Here is a 26671-nt window from a genome sequence, read left to right on the forward strand (position 1 = left end):
CCATTTTTTAGGGTCAAAGCTTGGGTCTGAGTCAGGCTAGATTTGGGTCTGAGTCAGGCTAGATAAAAGTACCCGTCTAGTACCCTGTCCAATGCCCATGCTTACCCTTCCTCTCTCTCTCTCTCTCTCTCTCTCTCTCTCTCTCTCTCTATATATATATATATATATATATATATATATATATATATATATATAATACTATCGCATCCACAATCTAATCACATAGCTATACCTGCACAAGCACTCATGTGACACTGCCAAGTCAACAACGGCGGCACCCTTCACGATATCATACTTCGTATGATGCACAAGAATTGCATACTTGGGTTGCTTCTATATTGGCATAAGATACTGCCTGACTTAAGGCAACTTACTCTTTTTATTGACAAAAAAATATCAGAAACAAAAAACAGGACATTTGAAAACAAAAACATGCTACCTACTGACATAAGAGGATTCTGTGCAAATAAATAACACTATAGACATCTAGATTTTACAGGGACGTAACCAGTTCACAAGAACATGACCTTTTTCCCCAGTAGGCAGAAGCTTCCATGTACTCCAATCGGGGAAAGTAAAGTTCATTCTTCTTTCTTTTCCTGTACAAGTGTAGAATAGCATGCCTCTTGGCAAACACAAGCTGACAATAGGGAAGTCTGTGCTTTCAAGTAATCACCTCCCTTCAACGATGAAGGAGAGCAATAAACTATACATTTCAGCCTGGTAGCATAGCCAAGGCCAATTCCAAGATCGAGAGAAAATTCGAGTGTTTCCAAATCCTCAAGGTTTTCTCACAGTCGATGCTGCACCCATTACAACAGCCAAGCAAGCCCAAGACCTGGGCCCAAAGATGCATCCACTGCAGATGCCATCCCCAAGCAACATTGTGAAAAAGTCGGCCGTTTCCACATCATCAAGGTTTCCTCAGAGCCGACGCTGCACCCATCACAACAGCCAAGACAAGCCCAAGACCTGCACCCAACGATGCACCCACTGCAGCTGCTGTCACCGAGTTCTCTTTATCTTGGGACTCTTTTCTTGCCTCAGCACGCAACTGTTCTTGCAGTGTTTCTACGTAGAGTCTCTCCCTTGCAAGCTCCTGAATGTTTAAATACCAAATTACTCAAGGCAGAGAGCTGAATGGGAAACAATATCAGATGAAGAAAAAAGAGACTGCAGCTAGACCAGGGACTAGGGATTTAGCTCCACAACGGTAAAAGCTGCAATCACAACATTAAGGAGGGATACCTTCCAAGAGCTAAATTCAGCAAATTATTTGAATATATCAGAATATGCTTAAATCGCATGAGAAGACAAGCTGATGACAAGGTCATGGGCAAATAAAAGCTTTAAATAATATAAATAATAAAGCCATTTTACCTGCCCAGCTAACCTAATCAATGACACAAACATTGCTACTTGTCTGAATGTTCCAGCCAATTTTGGCTTTAAAGCATAACTAGAAGCTAAATGACTTACACAATACCAATTGCAGCAAATCATATGATTGCAAACTTCTTAAACAAAAATATAGTGTTACCTCAAATGATGCCTCTTCATCTGTCAACAGGACTCGGTGCACAAGTTGGCACAGTGAATTCACACCTTCAACAGGAAGAACTACAGGCTTCTTTTGGAATGGCATGCGGACAAAATTGATTGGTGCAAGCATCAGCCTATGGGCAGTAGTTGCTCCTCTTGAATCTCCATCCTCAGTTGAAATCCAAGTCTGAGAAGCAGTTGCACTGGTTGGCATAATATAAGGGCATGAATTGACAGCTACAGCCATGTCTGGAGATGCCTGATATGCTTGAAGTACTGCGTTAATGGCTGAATTTTTCTGATCAGCACTCAGTGAAAATATATTTGTAATGGCAAGAACCCATGGGACCCCAACTTCCGTTGCCTCGTTTAAAAGAAGAGAAAGTGCAGGTTGGACATCTGCAGAATCTGGTTGGTGATACCGAGGAATCCTGTGTGATAAGTTATGCACAAGAACAATAAGATCAGTTTTCCTACTAAGATAACGAGTTCCCATCCATAATTCCTCTCTTAGATGCCTAGCTTCATTGCTCAAGTCCTGCAACAAAAAGGCAAATTAGCTGTACATCAAGAAGCTAAAGATCAGAAAACAGGCCCCCAAAAAAAAAATCAAAATATCTGAAATAGATTAACTGCAACAATCCAAAAGTTCGTTTTGGTATTTAATACACGAGCAAGTGAATCAGCCATTCAGCTAAACATGAACTGACAAGACAATCTAGTAAGCACTGAAATAATTACGGATGCTGCAAGTAATTATTACTTTGACAAAAACATTCCAGCCATAAGCGCAAGAGTAGTTACACAAACATGGGCATCTCTGAGTTTAGTAGCTTCCTAAGATACAAATATGGAGATGTTCTTTCTTTTATAGATGAATGATAATCCAAAAGGGCAAGTCATACTTGTAATTTTAGAACATAAACAATAGCAAGAACACAATAGAAACAGGAAAAAAGGCAGAACCGTTGTAATATTTTACAATACAAGTACAACCTTAATTGTTAAATTCTATGCTTCATTGAATAAACTGGCCAGACAAGCAACTCCAAGTAGTGACTCGGAACAGACAAAGAGTCAAGTGATCAAGTCCATACTTGAAAAAGCATTTCTTATGAAAATTATATAAACTAAAAAGCAAAATTACAATCTTACACACTAAAATGACCATGAATTGCATAAAACATTGAATTGTGCAAAAATTAAAATGTGTCATGACTAAGCTGCTTTATCAAAAATATTTAAAAAATTAACTTAAACTACTTCTTATAATTGACTTACTCTTTAACAACTTTATGTTTTAACAAAACCAAGGACATCAGAAAAAGCACCTGCAAGTTTACTCCTACCGAGTCTGAATAACACAATCCCCGAGCTACTCCTTCTTGAGGATTTGAGTCGGACTGTCCAGCATCAAGATTAGTAGCAAGAGGCTGCTGATTCTGTCTCATAATAGCATTATATAATGAAGTCTTACCAGCCCCCTGTAATAAACACCAGAATGATAGTCAATTCCAGTTTATCATGCATCAATGCATCAGTTCCTTGCAAGTAACACAAATGGATAACGCACCTCCAGACCAAGTAAGCGAACTCTACGAGTTCTAACATGAACCTCCTTCGAGACAGTGAAGAAGTCACTGGTACAATGTATGGTAAAACTATTTAAACTTCCAGTATATGCATTCCCATGCTCAGAACTGGACCCAAGAGTAAGTCTGAAGGAGGGATCCAGAGGAGATTCATTTGATGATGGAAACCCACAAACTAAAGAGTCAACATTCGGCTGATTTGGTGGCTGTCTAAGTGGAGCACCAATTAAGATGCGCACCTTTTGTAAATCAGATTGCATGCCGTGATGCAAGTATGCTGATATTGAAGGTGATGATTCCACTGTAGTTGAACACCTACAAAAAGGCTTCAGTTTAGTAAAGATCCTTAATGAGCTGGAGAAAAAGCAAAAGAACACATTTGCCTCTATTCAAGAATGGGGCAATCTCTTGACCATCATAAGCATTAGAGTATACTGTCGGTCGATGACTGTTAATCCTTAAACGAGGAAACATTTACCAAAGAAGAATTTGATAATGTGTCAGCAATTTATTGGCCAACCTAGGTAAGCCCAACCATGAAAGGTCTGAGGTTGACTACAAAGAAGAATTTGATAATGTGTCATCAATTACCAAAGAAGAATTTGATAATGTGTCAGCAATTTATTGGCCAACCTAGGTAAGCCCAACCATGAAAGGTCTGAGGTTGACTACAATGAAGAAATAGAAAATAAAATTCAACCCACAAAATCTGTGATAGCAAATCTCCTCAAAAGTGACCTCTTACTATGTACATCCACAGATATGGTTTGCCATTCCCAAACCATTCCCCACTTAGTCTTCTTAAGTGAAGCCAGATCAGGCCAATCTTTTTGGCTAATGAGTTTTCACATGCACATACATGAACATAAGTTCAAGAATCCAAGATAGTACAACAATTTTGAACAAAAGCAATTTTTTACTCCTTAATTGTTGGATAAATCTGTCGTTAGAAGGACAAAAGCACTTTACTGCTTTGGATATGTAGTCACTTTCTCCTTATAAAAATAGTAAACAATCTTTCAAAGTGATAAAAAGTAAAAACACTAAAAGAATTCCAAGGAAATACTTTTGATAAATCATGTGTCCTTTCCAACAGAAGTGTGTATATAGATAGATAGATAGATAGATAGATAGATACAGCTTGCCTACACTGCTTGAGATGTAATTAGTCTTTAAACATATAATATATCAAGTGAAAGGCCAAAATACCTCCACGTACATCAGTTTATTGGTTAAATTGGGGCCTCAAAAGGAGGAAAACTAGAATCTGTATAATCCAGGCCTCCAGAGTCAAAAGTAACATCACTAACACAAAAACACTATTAAATATGCATGCACATGTACATACTCCGATAATAGAATGAACATATTTTCAACTTTATTTGTGGAAAGGACCAAGGTCCACTACAAAAGAATCCTTTCACAATAACTTTGGAAAGCAAAGAACAAGAATAGTAACAATTATGATTATTATTATAAAAGCTAGAAAAGGAGTAAAAGCAAAGAAAATATTTGAACCATACCAGCTACCATTTACTTGGGCTAGAAACCGATTGCAGAGATGCAATCCATAACCATGTATATCAACTTTCAAAGGTTCTTGCCCATTCTTCATTCCTGGAACACCATTCCACCCAAGTGGAACAATTGATGTTGCTGTCCGGATAACTGGGGGCTCAACTATATGTCCAAGTTCAACCACACCAGCAACTGCAAGGCCAAGCCATTGTTGTAGATGTGGAAACTGTGGCAGTTGTTCCATTCCCAAAATGGGAGGATTCTCATACATGCACGAGTCATAGATCCTGAAAAAAGCAGTTTGAAAAGTTATCAACAGAAAGCTGATTACACATGCAAAGGATGTCACATGTTATATGTGCATGTGTCTGTTTTTTCTTTGTCAAAGCTAGGGAAAAAAGTGCAAGCAATTTCAGTTACCAATAAAGGTAACAATACATGGGCAAGGAGACAAAAGCATGGAACGAATTATGCTCAACAGTTGGAAAGAAGAAAATAACTGTAGCCTTTATATGGGGTGTAACCTGTAAGATAAGAATAAAACATGTAAATTGTAGTAGCATCATACATAATAATAGATCATGTAAACAAGTTAGTCATACACTCTAGCACACCTTGCTCAATCAAAAGAATGTTGAAGCAAACGCCAAGAACTTGGATGAGCAGTAAAATGCATTACAAGACACAAGTCACAAGCTGATAAAAGTTGAAGATTTGTTATCAGAAATTCAAAGAAGCACAATCTGTATTTATAAGAACTTCTCAAGGTACAGCAACCTGTAAAACAAATTCCACAGCATTGACCTAAACAAGTCACTATAGTTTTGGCTTGAGATGTGTGCATTATATGGTGAAACCTATTTCTCAATGTAAAGTACAAAAAATCTTGGCTCAATGCACCAACTGAATTATGTATTTATTTATGCTGAGATTTATAAAATGAAATAACTTACTTCTGAAACCGTGCTCTATATGATCTCATTGAATGTGACTGGAATCGCTCCCTCAATTCCGTGATCACAGATCTCACCTGCAAATATCTTTGCCAACTGGAAGCAATCAAGATCATAATAAAGTTATGGATACTCAAGGCAACAGAACTCTAATGCCATTATGTGAACAGTTGATAGCAGAAGAAGAATAAAATTAAATCCAAATAAGACTGCTGAATTAACATAAGAAGAAAAGCACGTACAGATGTCAATTTTGAGTATTCTGATACAGAGAGTGACTCCACAGACGAATTCTCCAATAAGTAAAGCTGCCACAGTACACATATTAATGCTCTTGTTAGCAAATTTGTTATATAACATTTGCCCATCAGAACAGATACCAACCAGTGATTAAACTGTAGTGAGTTTGCGTTTTGCAAATGTTTTCACTTTTCAGAATAATTTTTTAGAATATATATGAAACTATCAACTCGGGGAAAAGCAGGCCTCCATTTTTGAAAGATTAGTTGCATGGATTCTCAAGTGAATGCTTTGTTTAGGCAGCATAGACTGTCAAAGCTTGAGCAACACACTGAGGTTACATCAAATTTCACCTTCACCATAAAAAGCAAATAAAAGACAATTTACATAAGAGACTGCCATAGCATAATTTCAGGCTTCTTTCAACTGATTACCAGTTCTACGACTGCTTAAGGAGAATGGGAACCAATAAGCTAAACACATGAATTTCTCGCAACGTACAAAATGTTTATGTAACACCCCAAAAGTTTAGTCTCGTACTAAAGGTTGTGAAAGATCTTCAAGGGCTTATAAAAGGAGTTGTTAAAAGAACTAGGTGTCTTGGTTCATAACCATTTTGGGGTTAAAACCAAAACTGCTAGGGGGTAAGTTGGGATCCATCGAACCAGGAGCCCGATCCCGGTGTGGATTGGGTGGTTATAATGGTATTGGAACACAGTTCCACACTCGGACTGCGCGAGCGCTTGTGACAGTTTAACCTCTCACCATGCTCCATTCAACTCGTCATTAATAAGATAAAAAGACAAAGCATGCAAGTTTACAGTATAGGCACCACCAGAATTGCAAAAGAACAAGGACAGAATATCAAATTAACATGCAACCACACGAAGTCAGAGCCCAGAGGTAGTCAGCACAAATAAATTTCATGAAGTTTAAACAAACAGCATCTAGAGAAGAGAATGCCACTTAAACAAGACAAAATCAATAACAAATGTGTATTGCCCTGTCATCATTGAAATATTCTGCACAATAAACAGGTAACAGCTTAAAAGGAAAAAACTTAAAAGAAGAAATGAACTCTTGGTTATAGTAGCAAGACACAAAAAGTATAATATGCTACTAAGTCTCAGACATATCATTCTAGCTGTTGAACAATGAACGAAACTGTGTTCCCAGTGGCTGATAAAAAAATAAAAATAAGGTCATCCATGAAAAAAAAAAAAAAGGCAGAATATGAATCACCTGACCAAATGGGACATATGATGGTAACGAAGGCACCCTCCTCCAAGGACGGGATTGTGGACTTGTATTGCTTTTACTGGTTGTTCGACCATCTTTCACTTCATTAGATACTTCTTTACTTGATTTAGGAAAAGGATTAAGAGATATACCATCAGATCCCTCCTGTATTTCAAGACATTCTGGTGCCGACTCTGCTTCCTCAATTGTCAAATTTAAGCTCGACTCAGACATTAGAGATGTTTCCTCAGATTCTTGCTTTCCCCATTTGAACCAATCAATTTTTTTACGCATACCCTCCAAAGGCACAAGCCTAGAGAGTCGCCAAAAGGAAGTTTTGATAGGAGTAGGGCCCAAGCCCAGAATCAAATGCTCATCATTTTCCTTTGGCTTGACCTTTTTTGCTTCCTCAAGGCCATTCTTTCCTTGGGTTGCTCCATCAAAAGAGGCATCCACTGAGTTTTGTAATGCATTTGAACTATAGTGATGAAAGTATGCAGGAGATAGAATGCGAGGCACCAAGTCTTCTGGAATGCAATAGGTCTTGAAGTAGTCTTGCCATCCCTTCCTATGGACATAGCTGAAAGCAAGCAAAAAATAACACAACTGTAATTTGGTCAATTTTTCACACAAGAATAGAAACAAGAGACGTTCCTAATAGTAACACTAGTAACTAAAAGGCAATAAAAGGTCCATAAGTAATATGACATAGGATGTACATAGAGACTATTTCTGGTATGAAAATAAAAAAGGTGGTTCTAAAAGCAAGAATGAGTAAAAAAAAAAAAAGTAATTAGTTGCAGACTTGCAAAGACCAACAAAAGCATGGAAGATAACATACTCTCTAAGTGCAGCATTTCCAACTGGAGGCTGGGAGAAAGTTATACATTTAACCTGGACCTTTCCATTCTCTTTAGGTGAAGACGAAGATGATGCAACTACTCTTAATATGGCAAGAGTAGCGAGAACTGCCACCTGCAAACCCAAACAAGAAAATTATGCCACTAAAAATTTCAACAGCAGGTTGAATAGTATTACTAAAAAGTTGTTACAACAAAATGGCATGATTGAAATTAGAAGGCCCATTATACTCACAGCACCACCAAGTGAATGTCCACAAAGCACAAGTTTCCTGTTCTTTCTTTGTGCAAGCCTATACAACTCAAGTGCAGGTATTCCTTTTGCACGAGCTAAAAATCCCTAAAACCAAAAGACAAGTTACATTTATTAAAATAAAATGTTGCCAACGCAGCCAGACTGCATATATTGCTTACAAACAAATAAGTAATGAACTTACCCTATGTGCAGCTGGTCTTGATCTTTTCATTTTTGATGTGTTAAGCCCTATATGCAGTGGCCTCTCAGGATTTTCTTGAATGGTTTGGGCATCAACTTGATCATTTTGGATGCCCTCCTGCACTTCAACATCTTCAGCAACATCCTCATGAAATATGGCACCCTGTAGTATATTTGCATCGGCAATGATATCCCTACAGTGATAAGAAGACAAATGTTAAGGGCAAATAAACGCTTGTTCGACACTGAGTCACTGATCATGCTATATATAATCCAAATTCCAACAACTTGGATACAATGACTGCTTACTTGTACTGCTTTGTTCCAATAAAAGAAGCAAACAAGGTGTCACCTGCTTCTGCTAACAAATACCTGCAACATATGAAATTTTACAAGAATAAATACAAGCCACATGTGACTGCCACGTACGAAATTTTACAAGAATAAATACAAACCACATGTGAATGTGTGAAGGTGAAACAGTATATTTTTTCCGCAACAAGCAGGAGACTCTACCAGGATTATACAAACAGCTAAGTTCAGAAGATAAATATGAGACAAGAGAATTAATCAAACTGCTAAAAATTGAATTTAAACAAGAAAAGTTTCAAACTCTCAGTAAATTGAATGATGAAGATGTGAACATAAAAGTTGTTAAGGTTCAAGAATAACGTCCCGCAGGCCATGGCCACATTCTCGAAGGGTAAGTACACTCGATGGTGTATTTTGTAACTACAACCTACCTGACCAAATATGTTTGCAAGAACTAAAATATATAGTACTTCAATGCTGATGTTTTCAAAAATGATGAACTCATAAGAAGCTTTCCTTGTTAGATTGGTTTGGGTCACAAAGCACAAAACACAATGAACGTGTATATGTAATTAGAGTATCTGGAACATGGTCCAAAGGTTGATATGGTTTTCATGAAAAATATCTATGTACACCAAGTTTCATAAATATATCTGGATGCATTCATCCATATAGAAATATATAACACTTTTTACTTGATCTTTTATTATTTTTGCTCCAGCAGCCAATGTGACCACTATCACAACGCTTGTTTGTAGATTTACACTGTAAATGTACTCTTGCCCTCAAACTTGAAAGAATTGTGCTTGTTCTACCATGGCTTCACATCACCAGTAAAAAATGTGTTTTCATAAATTAGTTCCTAATTTTAGTTCTTCAAGACTTCCTTTCTTTTAGATGCCCATAATTCAGCTAAACTTGCAAGAAGAACAACTATGTATTTTAGTTGAATGGAAGAATATAATTATTTTGGTAATCTCATTTTCCAATCACAACTTGAAGTAAAGGATAGGATAAGTTTCCAAAAGAACATTTTGATACCTATGTGGCACATGATCCAAAGATGGCTGAACACGATCTAGAGAGACAACTTGGCCACCAAAATCTGCTTTGAACTTGTTAACTATACGAACTACTTCTGAAGCAGGCCTCTGTCAAAAGAGAAGAAAAATGAAAAAATCAATCAACATCCACATGGTACAGAAATAGGCAAGCTAAAAGTAAGAGGATTGCAGTCTTAACTCTATTAAAGGTTAATGTACATGACAAATCATGAAATATGTACAAGTTACTACAAAATGATTTGACAACCATAACTGGAGTTGTGAAATGAAGTGCTTCACAGTTCACACCCTACTTATCGTACTTACAAAGCTTCAATCTACAAATATTTTAATGGGAAGAGACCTATGCATACTTTCCTTCTGTTACAATTGAACTACACGTCCATTTCTCCACACCCTCAAATGCACATGACACATACATACTCATAAGCCACTAAAAATGGCTATCCCCAAGGTCAGAAATAGCAGCGAAAGGTGCTTATGCCCTAGAAGATTGTGTGTGTGTGTGTGTCTAAACCCAGAAGTTCAGGGATAAGAACCAGACCCCTCGAAACTGATTGTTAAAATGGTGTTTTGTACAATCCAACTGTATAAAAATTATCGTAAGAATGTCTACACTGAGTTCATCATTTTTTGAGCTTAATAATGTTTTTATAGTAACAAAAAATGAATGGCTCTTATAACATCAAAAATTTGATTGTAGAACAATTAATATTTTTCATAAAAACAACATGAATTAAGACATTTTTTGTGTTAAATTAATATTTTAAACATATTAGAATGCTCATATGTTGTTTAAAATACTTCTTAACACGAATTTAAGAGGTCTGGTTTTTGTCTGTGACCTAATTTTTCTGGAATACCAACTTTCAAATAAAAAAAATTGTATAGGTTTCATCAGTTCTATTCTTGGCACTGGTTTTAACTATTAACCTAACCCCTTCTTTTCTCTATCCCTCTCTCATCTACTTTTTCTTTCTCCCCTTTCTTCTTTTCTTCCCTTATCCATAATCATTTTCCTCCACCTCAATCCTAGGGAGGGTAGGAGACCTGAAAAAACAATCTCAAAATGGGACTCATTGTTCACTTTTCAGAAACACACACACACAGAGATGTATCTATGCATGCATACATACATACACACACATCGGCCTGCCTCTCACACGTGCAGCCCGATGCATTCAGGCTGTGTGTACAAGAGGCTGGAGTATCCGAACAGCCAGAGTATGTGTTAGAATGTATGTATCCCAATCTATATATATTTATATGTATGTATATTACATGTATTAGTCAATTAATATATGTCTTATATGTATATATATATATATATATATATATATATATATATTAGTGTACTTAGGTTGTTTATGCAATTTTTCCTTTCTTTATGCATTTCCGTTTTTCTGTATTTTCTGATTTTCACTTTTACCCCTTACGTTTACCATATTGTCTAAAGAAGGACTAGTCCCAACGACTATATCTACCTCTTCCTTGTGTATTCTCCTCTATAAATAGTGTAGTTTCTCTCTTGTTTGGTTAAGGCTTTTAGGTCTGTTCTTGTGTGTAGAAACAAAATGTGCACAAGAGTAGAAGAAAGCACACAGATGTAACGTGGAAAACCCTCAACGCGAGGGAAGAAAAACCACGGGTGAGGAGGTCTGGTGCCCACTAGCCTCCAGACACTCTCTCTCTTCAAAACTTCATTAACACAAAGATTAGGGTTTACAGAGATATAAGTAGTCCTAATTAGGACAAACCGGATCGGGTACGGATCCGGACCCGAACAACAAAACCCGTCAACACTCCCCCTCAAGTTGGGCATACATATCAAACATGCCCAACTTGGATACATTTCTCTCAAATGGAGTTACACTTAAAGGCCTTGGTTAGGATATCAGCAGTTTGGTCTTCAGACTTCATGTATGGTAGCGTTAATTCCTTAGCATCAATTCTTTCTCTGATGAAGTGACGGTCGATCTCCACATGCTTTGTTCGATCATGAAGAACCGGGTTGTTAGCCAAGTTAATTGCAGACTTGTTATCACAATACATCCTCATAGGCCCTTCAATCTCTATTCCAATATCTGTCAGTAAGATCTTCAGCCATAACAATTCTGATACCCCAATAGCCACAGCCCTATATTCAGCCTCTGCACTCGAGCGGGAACACACATCTTGTCTCTTGCTTCTCCAAACAACTAAATTTCCCCCCAAGTAGACGCAATACCCTGAAGTAGATCTTCTGGTGTCAACACAGCCTGCCCAGTCTGCATCAGAATACCCTTCAACTTCAATAGATCTTTGTTGCACATATAGAAGTCCCTTTCCGGGATTCTTCTTCAAGTAGCACAAAATTCTATCTACAGCCTTCAAGTGCATATCTGTAGGTGCATGCATGAACTGGCTCATCACATTTACAGCAAATGTGATATCAGGTCTAGTCAGAGTGAGATAAATCAGTTTGTCAACTAGACGTTGATATCTCCCTTTAGCTTCTTCACACAATAGTTCTCCATCTTTGCTACCAAGTTTATGCCCAGCATCTATAGGAGTAGAGGCTAGTCTGCACCCCAGTTTTCCTGTCTCCTTCAGTAGATCCAGGGTATACTTCCTTTGACTAAGTACAAGAGTTGTACCTGATCTAGCAATTTCAATACCCAGAAAATACTTCAGCTTACCAAAATCTTTTAGATCAAATTCAGTAGATAGTAAACCCTTTAATCTTGCTATCTCTTCCTTATCATCACCTGTAACAATCATATCATCAACATAAACCAATAGTAGAGTAACTTTACTCTCTCTTCTCTTTACAAACAGGGTATGATCTCCATTTCCTTGTTTGTAGCCATGTTTCTTCATAACAAGTCTGAGTTGTTCAAACCATGCTCGGGGAGACTGTTTCAGCCCATACAATGCTTTCTTCAATTTACAGCATTTTCCAGGCTTCTCAAAACCTGGTGGCATGCACATGTACACTTCCTCTTCGAGATCTCCATTGAGAAAGGCATTTTTCACATCAAGTTGGCACATCTCCCAACCCTTCAGCACCGCCAATGAAATAATAACTCTAACAGTCTTCATCTTTGCAACAGGAGCAAATGTCTCTAAGTAGTCGATCCCATATTTCTGACTGAACCCCTTGGCCACCAATCGTGCTTTGTACCTCTCAATGTTCCCATCTAGTTTGTACTTAACAGTGTAGACCCACTTCGACCCAACCATGTGGGCTGCTTCAGGAATATCAACCACCTCCCATGTCTGATTTCTGTCTAAAGCTTCCATCTCTTCTTTCATTGCATGAGACCACTTAGTGTCACCCTGAGCCTCTGTAGCATTCTTGGGAATCACAACCACAACCAAGGAGGATACAAAACATTTATAGTCAGTGCTCAATCTAGAGTAAGATACGAAGTTACCAATAGGGTGCTGGGTACATGACCTGACACCCTTTCTCAAGGCAATAGGAAGATCCTCCTTTTCTTTTCCAGTCTGAATTTCTCTTCCAACATCTTGCTTCTGAACACGACTTGGATCATCCAAGGAAGAAGTAGGATTGGGATTCGGTGTAACCTCCTCATCATCAATCACCTTGTCAGTACAAGCTCTTCTCCTGGAATACACCTGTCCAAACATACGATTACCCTCTTGTTCTGTCACCATAGGATGCTCTCCCTCCTTCTCCTGTTCATGTACATCAGTAGTCGTCCCCTCTTCATCTTTGCCAAGCACCTTGGCAACAGGATTCTCTTCACGCCTGTAATCCATAAAGTCTGTAAACTGAATTTCCTGTGTGGGAGAATACTCTTCCTTAGACATTAATTTCTCCCCCTGAAGAGAATTCTCATCAAAATAGGAGACATGTTCCAAGAATGTGACATCTTTGGTAATGTGAAGACGACCAGTGGTGGGATCTAGACATTTATAACCTTTTTTAGTGGAAGAATACCCAAGAAAGATGCCCTTAATAGATTTGGGATCAAGTTTTTTCACATTGGGGCTGTGGTTATGTATGAAACACACACATCCAAAGACTCGAGGAGGAAGGTGAAAAGGTTGACTACTCCCTGGAAGCATAGAGTAGGGAGTACGACCCTTTAGCACACGACTAGGCATGCGATTAATCAAGTAGACACTAGTAAGGATTGCATCACCCCAATAGTATTTTGGGAGATTTCTTTGGAACAGTATGGCTCGGGTGACATTGAGCAACTGACAATTTTTCCTCTCAGCAACCCCATTTTGAGGGGGGGTATAACTACAGGATGTCTCATGAACAATCCCCCTCTTTCGAAAGAATTCTTCAACAGTGAGATACAGATATTCACGAGCATTATCAGACCGAAAAGTCTTGATAGAATTTCCATACTGGTTTTCCACTAGGAGGATGAAAGTTTCAATAATGTGAGGCACCTCACTACGATCTTTCAACAAATACACAAAGGTACACCTTGAATAATCATCTATAAAAGTTATAAAGTATTGAAAACCACCACGAGAATGAATGCCCGAAGGCCCCCACACATCAGAATGAACGAAGGAGAAAGCTTTATTAGAACGACTATTTGAAATTGGATAAGAAGCTCTAACATGCTTCGCAAACTGACACACATCACATGATAACATGGAAATGTTTAAACTAGAACATAGTTCAGGGAACAAATATTTCAAAATCCCAAATGGGAGATGACCAAGGCGTTCATGCCAAAACAAAAATAACTGACGACACTCTTCCTCCTTCTTCTCTGTTCTGCTGACTGCTGACATAAGAGCTGTGACAACGCGTATAGGAAGCCGATACAGCCCATCAGACACCAAACCAATCCCAATCTTCTTCCCTGTCACCAAGTCCTGCAAAACACAACGTTTTTCAGAAAATATAAGCTCACACTTCAGTTCCTTGGTAATCTTACTAACAGATAACAAATTTAAGGGAAGATGGGGAACATGTAAGGCATCATGAACTAAAAAATTATTTAACAAGGAAAGACTCCCTTTCCCTGCCACAGAAGTAAAGGAACCATCGGCAAGGGACACACGTTCCTTTCTCGAGGATAGCTTGTAGTCATGGAAAAGCTTGGGGTTGCCAGTCATGTGATGAGTGGCACCGCTGTCAACAATCCATTCACCCATATAAGAAGTACCTTCTCCCCCTGAAACAGCCAATGCCTGATTGATCTTCACCTCATCTGGTGTATCTGTCTGACCAACATCAATCTTGCTCAAATATGCTCGTAGCTCACGAATCTGTTTTGCAGAAATAGAACCTTTCCCATCACTCAGACTTGTTGCAGACGATACAGGCTTCTTCCCACTAGAAGACCTCCCCCTACTATCCTTCTTCTCTGGATACAGGTCCCAACAAAAATCCCTAGTATGACCAAGTTTTTTGCAATGTGTACATTTTCGGGAAGAACGAGGAGTTCCCACAGGGGCACGGCTAACATAGGCAGACTGTTCTTCCCCCTTTCGTCCACTAGAAAGCAGCCTTCTCTGTTCTTCAGCTTCAACACGGGAATAGACATCTTCAATACTAAATGATTCGTCAGAGTTAAGAATCTGACTCCTTATATTTTCAAAGTCATCATTCAGTCCGGATAAGAAAAGGAATACCCTGTTTTCCCATTTATCAGTCATGTACTGCATCTGGTCATGAGGACACCTCCATGGAATATCAGAGTGATAGTCAAGGTCCTCCCACTTAGATTTTAATGCTGCATAAAAGTCTGCAACCGAGAGAGCACCTTGTCGCAGGGAATACACATCCTTCATAAGTTGATACACACGAACTTTCCTTTTCTTTTGGCCATACATCTGCTCCAAAATAATCCACATATCCCTTGCAGTCTTCTTACGAAGAATGAGGGGTTGGATATCCGGGGACACTGAATTGACAATCCAGGTTTTGACCTGGTTGTCTTCAAGAAACCATGTATCCCAAGCCAGACTATCTGCAGCAGGTTCAACCTTTCTCCCATTCACATAGGCAATGCGTCCTCGCCCAACAATCCCCATAGTAATCGCAGCAGACCATCGGGAATAGTTCTCCTTGGTAAGTTGAATGGTGGTAACTTGAACCGGTACATGATCAGTCCGCGCAGACACAACATCAGGTAGATTAGTATTGACTGAAGAAGAAGACGAGTCAGCCATGATCACCAGGTAGAAGTGGCTGCCAAAGAACACACACAGCAGCAGTAACCTAGAGAAGAGGTGAGATGACGCAGTCGGGGATCAACGGCGGAAGCGGCGGGAGCAGCAGGACGCGGCAGAAGCAGAGGGCGGCGCTTGGCAGCGCGCGCCGAGAACAGGCGACGGCGTCGGACGTCGGCGTCGGTGGTCGGACGTCGGCGTCGGCAGAGGCGTCAGCAGAGACGTTGGCGTCGGCAATCACGACACCAGCGACGCAGCAGCGGCGGTCACGGCCACGGCGGGGCAGCGACGGAGGCCGTCACGCGGCCACAGTGCGGCGACAGCGGTGGTGGTCACGGTCACGGTGCGGCGACAGTGGCGGCGCAGCAAAGGCTGCGGCGGCGGTGGTGGTAGCGACGGCGACGGTGGTAGCGGCGACGGCAGTCAGGGTTGGAACTTCACAACCATAGAAAAAACAGATTTTGTTTTCTCCAAGTCCGACGGCTCTGATACCATGTAGAAACAAAATGTGCACGAGAGTAGAAGAAAGCACACAGATGTAACGTGGAAAACCCTCAACGCGAGGGAAGAAAAACCACGGGTGAGGAGGTCTGGTGCCCACTAGCCTCCAGACACTCTCTCTCTTCAAAACTTCATTAACACAAAGATTAGGGTTTACAGAGATATAAGTAGTCCTAATTAGGACAAACCGGATCGGGTACGGACCCGAACCCGAACAACAAAACCCGTCAACATTGTGTATCCATTTGAGATCAATATATGTTTATTTCTCCTCAAGTTTGAGGTTTGGTTTGTGTAACTTATTGAAGCTGCTGGAATCTTCAAGAATGTATCTCTTGAAGTATTTTTATCTCCAAATTTTGGGCCTGATTGACATGGTATCAGAGCCGTAGTTTGGCTCTTCGATTTGCTGATTTTCAAATATTGAAGAATCAGTTCGTGCTGCCTTTTTGGAGCTGTGAAGCACACTAAGTGTTCGACATAAGTGCTGGCTACGGATTTTCACAAGAAGGTGCTGTTTTTTCTTGTTGGTCCTTGGTGATTGTTTCTCGTGGATTCTTGGTGATCTTTGTGACTGTTTTGACATTATCGTCTCAAGCTTCCTTGGCTCTTGTGCTTGTGGTTGTTTTCCTATTGTTGCTAAGATCTTTTTCTCTTCACGTGACAGCAAGCTTCTCCAAAAATTGTACGTAGATTATCTTCGTTGATTGTGCTCAATGTATGACAAAGTTTCATCTCTTCCATTTCCTAAATTTTCATCAACAAACTATATCCAATGGGCTAGAACTATGGAATATTTCATTCGTATTAAAAGCCTTTGGGGAATAGTTGATGGGACAAAAATTGAACCTCAACTAATCTTGACCAAAGTTGTTGATGGAAGGGTTGTGTAATTAGAAGGAACAGAAAAAGAAAAAGTTGTGGTTGAGTACAATAAGAATTGGGAAGAATAGAATGTAGCTCATCACAAGATTATCACATGGATATTAACTTGTGTTGACAATGCCACTAGTGGGAAGATTTCAAAATTAAATTATGCCCAAGAGACATGGGAATATCTAAAGAAAACTCATACCATGAGGATGTTACTTATGCATAATATTCAATTCAAGGTTCACAACCTCCAACAAGGAAATAGATCCATTAAAAACTATGTGGCTAAAATGGATCGATTATATGATGAGTTGAGCATTTTTGAACCACATTGGGTTGATGCACAAGATCTTATTCTTAGGGAGAAGCAAATCCAACATAACAAATTTTATAAGTTTGTCATAGGACTAAGATCCGAATTTGATGGTATTAAAACTTCCTTACTCCACTGTTCTAAAACACCATCTATGAATGAGGCTATTGTTGAACTTCAAATGGAAGAACATCGACTTTGTCTTGATAGAGAAAAAGCAAACAATGTTCTTGCCACATCTAGGCTGGGGGCCTACTTAAAGCCTTATCGACCTCCACATTTCAACCGAACAAATGAAAGAGAAAGAAGGAGAATTATTTGTTACCATTGTCAAGAAAAAGGACATATAAAACTCAAATGTCCAAAACTAAGAAATTTTGACAAGAGAAGTAATATGGCGGCTCCAATCAAAGAAGAAAAGAGAGAATCAAGTTCCTTTCAACTTGAGCAACTCATAATTGCTCTTCAACCAAAACTCATTGAAGCCATTCAACCTTTGCTTAAGGGAGGAGGCACACCTTCAACATTACGAGATACTCTTGGATTATTGATTCAGGTGCATCTTTTCATATGACTCATTGTAGATCCCTTCTCACCGAATGCACTAAAAATGGTTCATATTTCTTTGTCAAAACGGCTGATAGAACTCCTTTTGAAATGATTTTATTGGAAATTTTGATCAAACATTTGAATCCAAAATTTTAAAAGTACCCCAAGTAAGATGTATTCCTCAATTGAACTTGAATTTATTGTTCGTTTCACAAATAGTTGACCTTGGTTTTGATATAGTTTTCTCATAATATAAATGTTTGATACAGGACCATTATCCAAGAAGACGATTGGGGAAGGTAACAAATGATCTCTAGTACATTGAATTTTTGGACCTTTCAAGACCTTCATGCAATATCATCAAATAATGTGATATTCAAACTTGGCACCAAAGACTTGGACATTCAAATTTAGAGAAAATGTCTCACCTTCCTTTCTTGGAGAAACATTGTCAAAAGAATTTTTGTTGTAATGAGTGTATCAAGGCAAAAATGAAGGTCTTACCTTTTGATAATAGAAATTTTGTTGCCCAAATGCCTTTTAAATTGGTGCATTCAGATGTGTGGGGACCGCTCCTATTATGTCTAAAGGAGGATTATTGTGTTATGTGATCTTTATTGATGATTTCTCTAGACATACTTGGGTTTATTTTCTCAAACACGAATAGGAGTTATTTGCAAACTTCAAGAATTTCTATAACATGATCAAAACCCAATTCGGCTACAACATTAAAATCTTTAGAAGTGATTCGGAAGAATAATTTATTTCAAATGAATTTCAACAGTTTCTAAAAGATAAAGGCATTGTACATCAAAAATCCTGCCGAAATACTCCACAACAAAATAGAATAGCTGAACGAAAACATAGGCACATTATTGAACCTACAAGAGCACTTCTTTTATCCAAAAATGTTCCTAAAAATTTTTTGGCTGGGAATGTTTTGACATCAACCTATTTGATTAATAGAATGTCTACCAAAACTTTTGAAACATATTTCTCCATTTGAAAAATTATACAATATTATGCCTAATTACACTAGACTTAAAGTCTTTGGCACTAAATGTTTTGTTTTAAGTAACAAAGATGATAACTTTCCTCCAAAGCTATTAATCGTGTGTTCATTGGACATTCGGAAACACAAAAGGGTTATAGATGTTATGATATTGAAAGAGATAAAGTATATGTTACTAGAAATGTGAACTTTTTGGAAAATGAAAATGGTTTTAAAAGTAAACCCAAACAACTAGAAGATTATGTTTTCCTATGGACTGATTTCGATGATGATGATGATTCCAGTGATGAGGAACAAGTTGAAGAAGATAGTCCTACGAATATCAATCCTCCAAGAGATATTATTGTTTATAGGAGAAGAAGTCATGCAACTCAAGAAACTAATCAATCCAATCCTAGAAGGTCCCAAAGACATATTAGGCCTCTCCAAAGATTTATTTCATATGAGTCTTTTTCTCCTAATATCGAACTTGTCTTATGGCACATCAATCCTTTTATGAGCCTTCAGCTTACCTTGATGCTAAAGAAGATTCAAATTGGATTGAAGCCATGAATCATGAGCTTAAAACCATCAAAATAATGAGACATGGGAAGTTGTTTCTCTACCTTCGGATCTATAAAGTTAAAACTAGATGTGATGGAACATTAGAAAGGTATAAGGCTAGACTTGTCACTAAGGGATATGCCCAAGAATATGGAATTGATTATGAAAAAACTTTTGCTCTAATTGCCCGTATGACCTCTATTAGAACTCTTATTGTTGTTGCTTCAACTAAACAATGGTCTATTTTTCAAATGGATGTTAAAAATATTTTTCTAAATAGCAAGTTAAATGAAGAAGTTTTCAAGAGGGCCCCTCCTGAACTTGATCCACCTTAGAACAAAGTGTTACGACTTAAGAAAACTCTTTATAGTTTAAAACAAACTCCCAAGGCTTGGTTTGACAAATTTAGTAGTGTTATGTTTGATCAACGTTTTCAATCTTGCTATTCAGATACTGTCATGTTTGTGAAAAACACTTCCATATGTATAATTGATTTGTTATTGTATGTTGATGATATGGTAATTACTAGCAACGATGATAAAGGAATCATAGAAATAAAACAATTTCTTAAGAATTGCTTTCAAATGACTGATTTGGAAAGACTAACATATTTCCTTGCAATTGAAGTTGCCTATAACAAAAGAGGTTATTTACTTTCGCAAATGAAGTTTGCTAGTGAATTAATTGACAAAGCAGATATTTCAGACAACAAAATTATAGACACTCCAGAAGCTCTAAGAGTAAAAATGAAGATTAATGATAGAGAGACAATAGAGAATCCTACTCCTTTTCGACAAATTGTTGGTGCTTTCTCTTTCCATCACCAGACCAAATATTGCTTATGTGGTTCATGTTATAAGTCAATTTCAACAAAAGCACACTTCAGTACACATGGGAGCAGCAATGCCAATTGTATGTTATGTGAAGAATACAATCAACAAAGGACTTTTCTTGCTTTCCTCTTCTACATTAGAATTAGTTGCTTATACAGATGCAGATTGGGGTGGAGATCTCAATAATAAGCACTCAACCACTAGTTTTTTTGTGTTTTTAAGTAATTCGTTAATTTTCTGACGATGCAAGAAACATAACAAGGTGCATCAACTGAAGCTGAATATCAAGCCATGGCATCTACAACAATGAAAATTGTGTGGTTCAAAATTTTATTGAAAGATATGAGAATTCACCTCATGGATCTCGTCAAGCTTTATTGTGACAACAAGAGTGCAATTTATATTGCTAGCAATCATACATTTCACAAAAGAATAAAGCATATAGAGATGGACTGTCATTATGTTCGTGAAGAGTTTCTTCAGAAAAACATTGATCTCTCCTAGGTTTCATCTGAATATCAACTAGGAGATTTCTTTACCAAAGTTCTTGCTGTTGTCAGGTTTCAATTTCTTCTTGGCAAACTTTCGGTCATCATACCGTAAGTTTGAGGGGGGTGTTAGAATGTCTGTATCCTGATCTATATATGTTTATATGTATGTATATTACATGTATTAGTCAACTAGTCTTATATATATATATATATATATATATATATATATATATATATATATATATATATATATATATATATATATATATATATATATATATATATATATATATATATATATATATATATATATATATATTAGGGTAGTTAGGTTGTTTATGTAATTTTTCCTTTCTTTATGCATTTCCCTTTTTCTGTATTTTCTGATTTTCACTTTTACCCCTTATGTTTACTATATTGTCTAAAGGAGGACTAGTCCCAACGACTAGATCTATCTCCTCCTTGTGTATTCTCCTCTATAAATAGTGTAGTTGCTCTCTTGCTTGGTTCAGGTTTTTAGGCATGTTCTTGTGTATCCATTTGAGATCAATATATGTTTATTTCTCCTCAGGTTTGAGGTTTGAGGTTTGATTTGTGTAACTTATTGAAGCTGCTGGAATCTTCAAGATTGTATCTCTTGAAGTATTTTTATCTCCAAGTTTTGGGCCTGATTTACAGTGTGTGTGTGTGTGTGTGTATATATATATATATATATATATAGAGAGAGAGAGAGAGATGTAGCTTATGCATGTAGTTACCTATGTATATCAGCAGTATTTTGTCTTTAAAAGATTGTAGCACTGTGCTGGTTAGAATTGATTTTGAGTCTTTGACCAACAATGAGCTTAGCTTCAATAGTTAATTTTCTAGCAATTGGGGCTACCCCAACGGCTAACTCAGTTTTACTTTGCTACACATTACAAGTGCAGTACTCCCCTTTGTAATCTATGCTTCTAGGCATTTCTCATTCAGCTTATTTTTAAGTATCTTTGTATTTGGTCTGTGGCCTTTTGCTAGTGTATTGAGAATCTGAAATTTTATGGTGTAAGCCCCAAGTTGGGGCTCCATTGGTGCAAATGTAAGTGTGGTATTGCGGCCTACACCATGCCTCTTGAAGGAGATTCCTACACCAGTTTCAAACAGCTAACATATAACTGACTAGTGCACAAATTATCTAAGTTGAAATCATTATCACAAATATAGCTGCTTTTCCCAAAAATGCAGAAAATAAAAACATGGGAAATAGAAAGGGAAAATTTTGGTGATATTTGAAAGGGAAAATGTCAATATAAAACATCATATACTTATTGCATTTTTTCCCTCCTTTTCAGGGAAAAATAACGTTTTTAAAATTTTTTATGTTTTATTTTGGTATCTTAAACACTGTTTTCAATTTCAATTTTCAACCAATATTTTCGTAAAAAAATAGTAGAAAAGTCAAATTTTAAATAGTTTGTTATTATGTTCATGTTTTTTTAATTTTTTCATTTCTAGACATTTTCCTAAGAAAAACAAACTTTCTGTTTAATAATAGAGAAAAACCCGAGCAGGAACTTTCTGATAATGGTAGAAATTTTGCAGATTTACAGCCCATCTTTGCCGATAGCAGTGAAATATGACCAGGTTTCTTGACTCTATCTGTGGTTCTAATAAAATAACAATTTGCCATCGTCAGTATCACATTTCCAATGACCACATCTTATCAATTAATGCATTAGTCCACCAGAGCAAGCAAGGACCTCCCTTGTTCAATAATCCTGACTTTCTTTATTTGTCATGGCTCTATTGGTCTTACCTATTACTCAACAAAGCCTTCAGGACTTGCGAAGCCGAAGCTATCAGAAATTTAGAACAATGTAAAGCTTTGTAATTTCCAGTTTAGTGTTTCTTCACCATATCTACTAGTCCATGTATGTGCTCTAGTCTTTCTTGTTATTTGTTTACTTGTAATTAACTGTACTCAATATTCAGCTGAAATTGGTACCTGGAGGCACCCTTAAAAGCCAGGTTTTTGTCATCTAAACAAAAACATGGTTCTTGTGTGAAAGGCTGGCTTCCGATTTAGAAAACCAGGTTTTCATGAAACCTGGTTTCCTCATAACCAGGTTTTGAGGGCTTGTTATCCAAACAGTCCCAAAGAATTTTTTTGGATCCTCTCTCCTACAGGCGACTATGTACAAGAAACTATTGGTATGAAATTAGTAAGTAACATTTACTGAATTGCATTATTGCTGATATAAATTGATGATGAACTATCGAATCAATAGTACATTACAGCATCATTAATCATGTGAATGGTCTAAGCCTGGATTACGGAAAACGTGAAGTATTTCATGTGGAGTGTTTATACCAAACTCCAAACCTTCAACAGTAATAGACCAACAGCATTTACAAAGAGAAACATGATTTCTATAATCAGAAGCGCATTACAACTAATTAAAACATTTTATGTTTGAGTTGAGGCCTTCTTTTCCAGATTTCAAATATTAATAGTGCAAACAATCACATGGAACCTAATTTCCACTAAGAAACGATGGACGGCGTTGAAACCATGGACTTTGAGACGCAAGCAGCAGTAGAACATGACAAGGAGAGAATGCAGCACAAGCGACTGAAGATGAAGGGAGACGACACTAGCAATCAGAGGATCATCATATACTACGTTCCTTACACTTTAAGTAGAAGCGGATAATAGATGTAAACAGTCAAAGCCGTGGAAACAAGACACCTAATGACTGTAACAACCATTACGACACCAATCACATCATAGGCCCCTGATAGTCATTTGCTCAGTACGGGCGTGCCAGATATAATTCATCCCCATTTCACGGATTTAACAAACAAGCGCCACGGAAGATCACAGCAACATATAGCATTTTGCCATAACTCTTTTCCAGTCCACATACACGAAAACGGCACTCGGCATCCTAATGTCCATGGGTCGTACTCACATTCTCTGCCAACCCAATTTGTGTCATGTCGATCACAATGATTTCATCCATTTTACCCACAGTGATTAAAAAAAAAAAAATCACTGCATGAACTTAGTTTCTCGCATTAACAGAAAATCAAGCTCAAGTGTAGTCGATGGATATAAGTAAAGACTCCTCCAAGACGGTATCCGCTACACAACCACGGGCGGGGATAAAGATCAGATAGTGAGACAAAGATGGAAGGTAAGGATTAACCTTGTAAACGCACTCGGAGAGGACCATTGCGCAGAGGATGTCCTGGAGATCAGCGAGCGACTCGGCGCGGACGGCGCGGCATAGGTTCTGAAGCTGCTGCTTCCTCCGGTGGTACTCCTCCTGGATCTTCCGCCGCTCCTCCTTGGCACCTCCCCCAGGCCATGGCCATCCCCAGCGCGGCCACGACGCCCTGATCCTGCTGCCCTGCCCTCTCAGCCACGTCTCCACCTTCTGCTGCAACAGCTCCATCGTGGATCGATTCTCCACCAAGGCGACGCCAGCGAAGACGAAGATGGCGAAAATAGGACGGCAGGTGGCTGTGGCAATGGCTGGAAGATGTATGAGGACGAGAGAACTCGAGACCGTATGGGAGGCATATGCCTCTGGAATCCGAGAATAAAAGAGGGAGGAGCGAAGGCAGAGGAGAGGGAACTGGGAAGGAATATTTTTTTGTCCCAACCTTTTCAACAAATCTGCTGATCTTTCTTTCAATTTGTTCGCATGCCCCGTTCCTCTAAAGGCGTTTTAGTTTTATGGTATTCCAGGTGCATTTTTCATGAGAATGGTTGAATTAAATTTTTTAAATTTTGATTAAAAGTTAAAATATTATTTTTCAAAATTTTTGTATAAAACATGTGAAATTTTTTTAAATGTATATATTAATTTTAAAAAAAATGAGGTGGGGTGCGGCCCCAAACGAGCCCTACCTTGACCCACAAAACAAATAGTAGAGCCCAGTCTTGAGTCACTGGGTTTTAAAACATAGTTGACAACATATGGTAAATTTTGTCGTGGTTTGCACATGGTAAATTTTGTCGTGGTTTGCACATTTCATCATCTCAGGTGGAATATCTTAACAATAACATTTTTTTGCTTTCCTTCTTATCAATTTTTTGTAATTTAAGAAAACTTGAAATAAACTAATTCTAAGAAGTATGAATTCTTATTTTCCAAATTATCTTGCACTTGCTGAATCTCATTGGAAAAGGAAGGCATTAGTTTATTTCGATGAACTTAGCCTGAATTGAGAGAGAATGTGCAAAGATAAGCGCACCTCTCAACGTGTTGCAGCAAGACTATGGACGCATTAAGAAACCAATCTTGTTTTTGAATTTCCACACAAAACGAACACTTAAACTGGAAATTTTGCTTCCACGAACTTGGAAGTTTGTGATTCTGTCATCTTTCCTTCGTTTCCCTTTCGATGTAACGGAGTTGAGTGTTTGGGTCGGTTACGCATTTCTGTATATTCAAGTTTCAAGCTTTTGTGCCTTTATGGCTACTTAACCTCGCTGGTGGAGTTTGGATTTGGATCCGAATCCATATTTGGTTATCCGCTGCCACAGAACGTTGTCTTTCTTTTATGAGCATAAAGAAGATTGCTTCCTTCTCATAAAGGTCCGTTTTTCTCACTTAACTTTTTAAATATGAAGATAAAAACAAGATATACGAATAGATAAATTTGTGAAAAAAGTTCGTCAAAGTATATCCGGAAAAAATCTCAGTGCATTTTCCACCCTGACCCGTTTTGTTTCCTCCCCATGTAACCACCCTTATACAATTTTTCTTTCTTAATTTTCTTTTCATATTTTTCAGTTACTATGAACAATGAGTCGAGCCAACTGGTGCTCCACTCAAACTTACTCACTTATACTCGACTCTATTAAACTCAAGTAAGCTCTTTTAATCTTAGGTTATCTTTTTTTTTCTTTGATTATTTCCAAACCCAAAACCAACAAAAGAGATTAAGTCAAATTGAAAGTTGGTAAACGAGTCCAAATGAGTTGAGCTAGATACGGGGCTTGGTTTATCGAGTCGAGCTCGATGTAACCCTATATATAGCTCGTCTGGAGCTCAAGTCGAGCAATATATGAGTCGAGTCAAATTGAGATGAGCAAGCTCAACTCAACTCATGTACAGCCCTACTTAATATTGTGTTGACAACCTTTTAGACGCTTAGCTGTGAAATCCATATGTCAATTTTGGATCCAGATCAAGACTTACTGTAAAGGGTAAAGCTCAGATGTGGATTGGATTTGATATCAATTAGCATGTGAACAACCAGGGAGACAAATCTAAATTTGATCTGGGAAGATCCATTCATGCAAGTTTCCAGTGCACGTCCGGATACTATTTGTGCTGGAATTACACGTAGAATCCAGATTGGCAGGTCACTGTCTTATCCGATCCATCTTGTTTTATGCTTAAAATATGATAAGTTGCGTGGGGAAGCCGTTTAAACCAGATAGTTGATCCTTCAATTGTTAGCATTGTAACGTCGACAATATCTATTGCAGCTGAACCTTGACAATATCTAGACTACCGCGTTGTTGGCACTTGAGCTAGATCTGGAAACATAAAGGTCCACGACAAATCCAGTATGAGCAAGATTGAACAGCGCAGATAGATGCAAAGGTACCGTCACAATGTTGCTCTTGGGTTCTTATTGTTTAGATTCTTCT

The 26671-nt window shown here is 38.0% G+C and overlaps 1 protein-coding gene across 1 annotated transcript; it reads right to left on the reverse strand.

Annotated features, from left to right (window-relative positions):
- Nucleotides 1-344: 344 nt before the first annotated feature.
- LOC116250709 (uncharacterized) lies at nucleotides 345-24678 on the reverse strand. The gene is made up of 14 exons (XM_031624553.2): nucleotides 24210-24678; nucleotides 9734-9843; nucleotides 8690-8752; nucleotides 8382-8574; nucleotides 8180-8284; nucleotides 7926-8059; nucleotides 7088-7664; nucleotides 5848-5913; nucleotides 5606-5682; nucleotides 4658-4939; nucleotides 3116-3449; nucleotides 2874-3026; nucleotides 1541-2080; nucleotides 345-1099 (listed from the first exon to the last, which is right to left on the reverse strand). Exons 1-14 carry the CDS (start codon nucleotides 24456-24458, stop codon nucleotides 914-916), a joined length of 3069 nt encoding a protein of 1022 aa, XP_031480413.1. The 5' UTR covers nucleotides 24459-24678; the 3' UTR covers nucleotides 345-913.
- Between the last annotated feature and the right edge of the window lie 1993 nt (nucleotides 24679-26671).

The sequence above is a fragment of the Nymphaea colorata genome, chromosome 3 (genome assembly GCF_008831285.2).
Source record: "Nymphaea colorata isolate Beijing-Zhang1983 chromosome 3, ASM883128v2, whole genome shotgun sequence".
Classification (NCBI taxonomy): domain Eukaryota; kingdom Viridiplantae; phylum Streptophyta; class Magnoliopsida; order Nymphaeales; family Nymphaeaceae; genus Nymphaea; species Nymphaea colorata.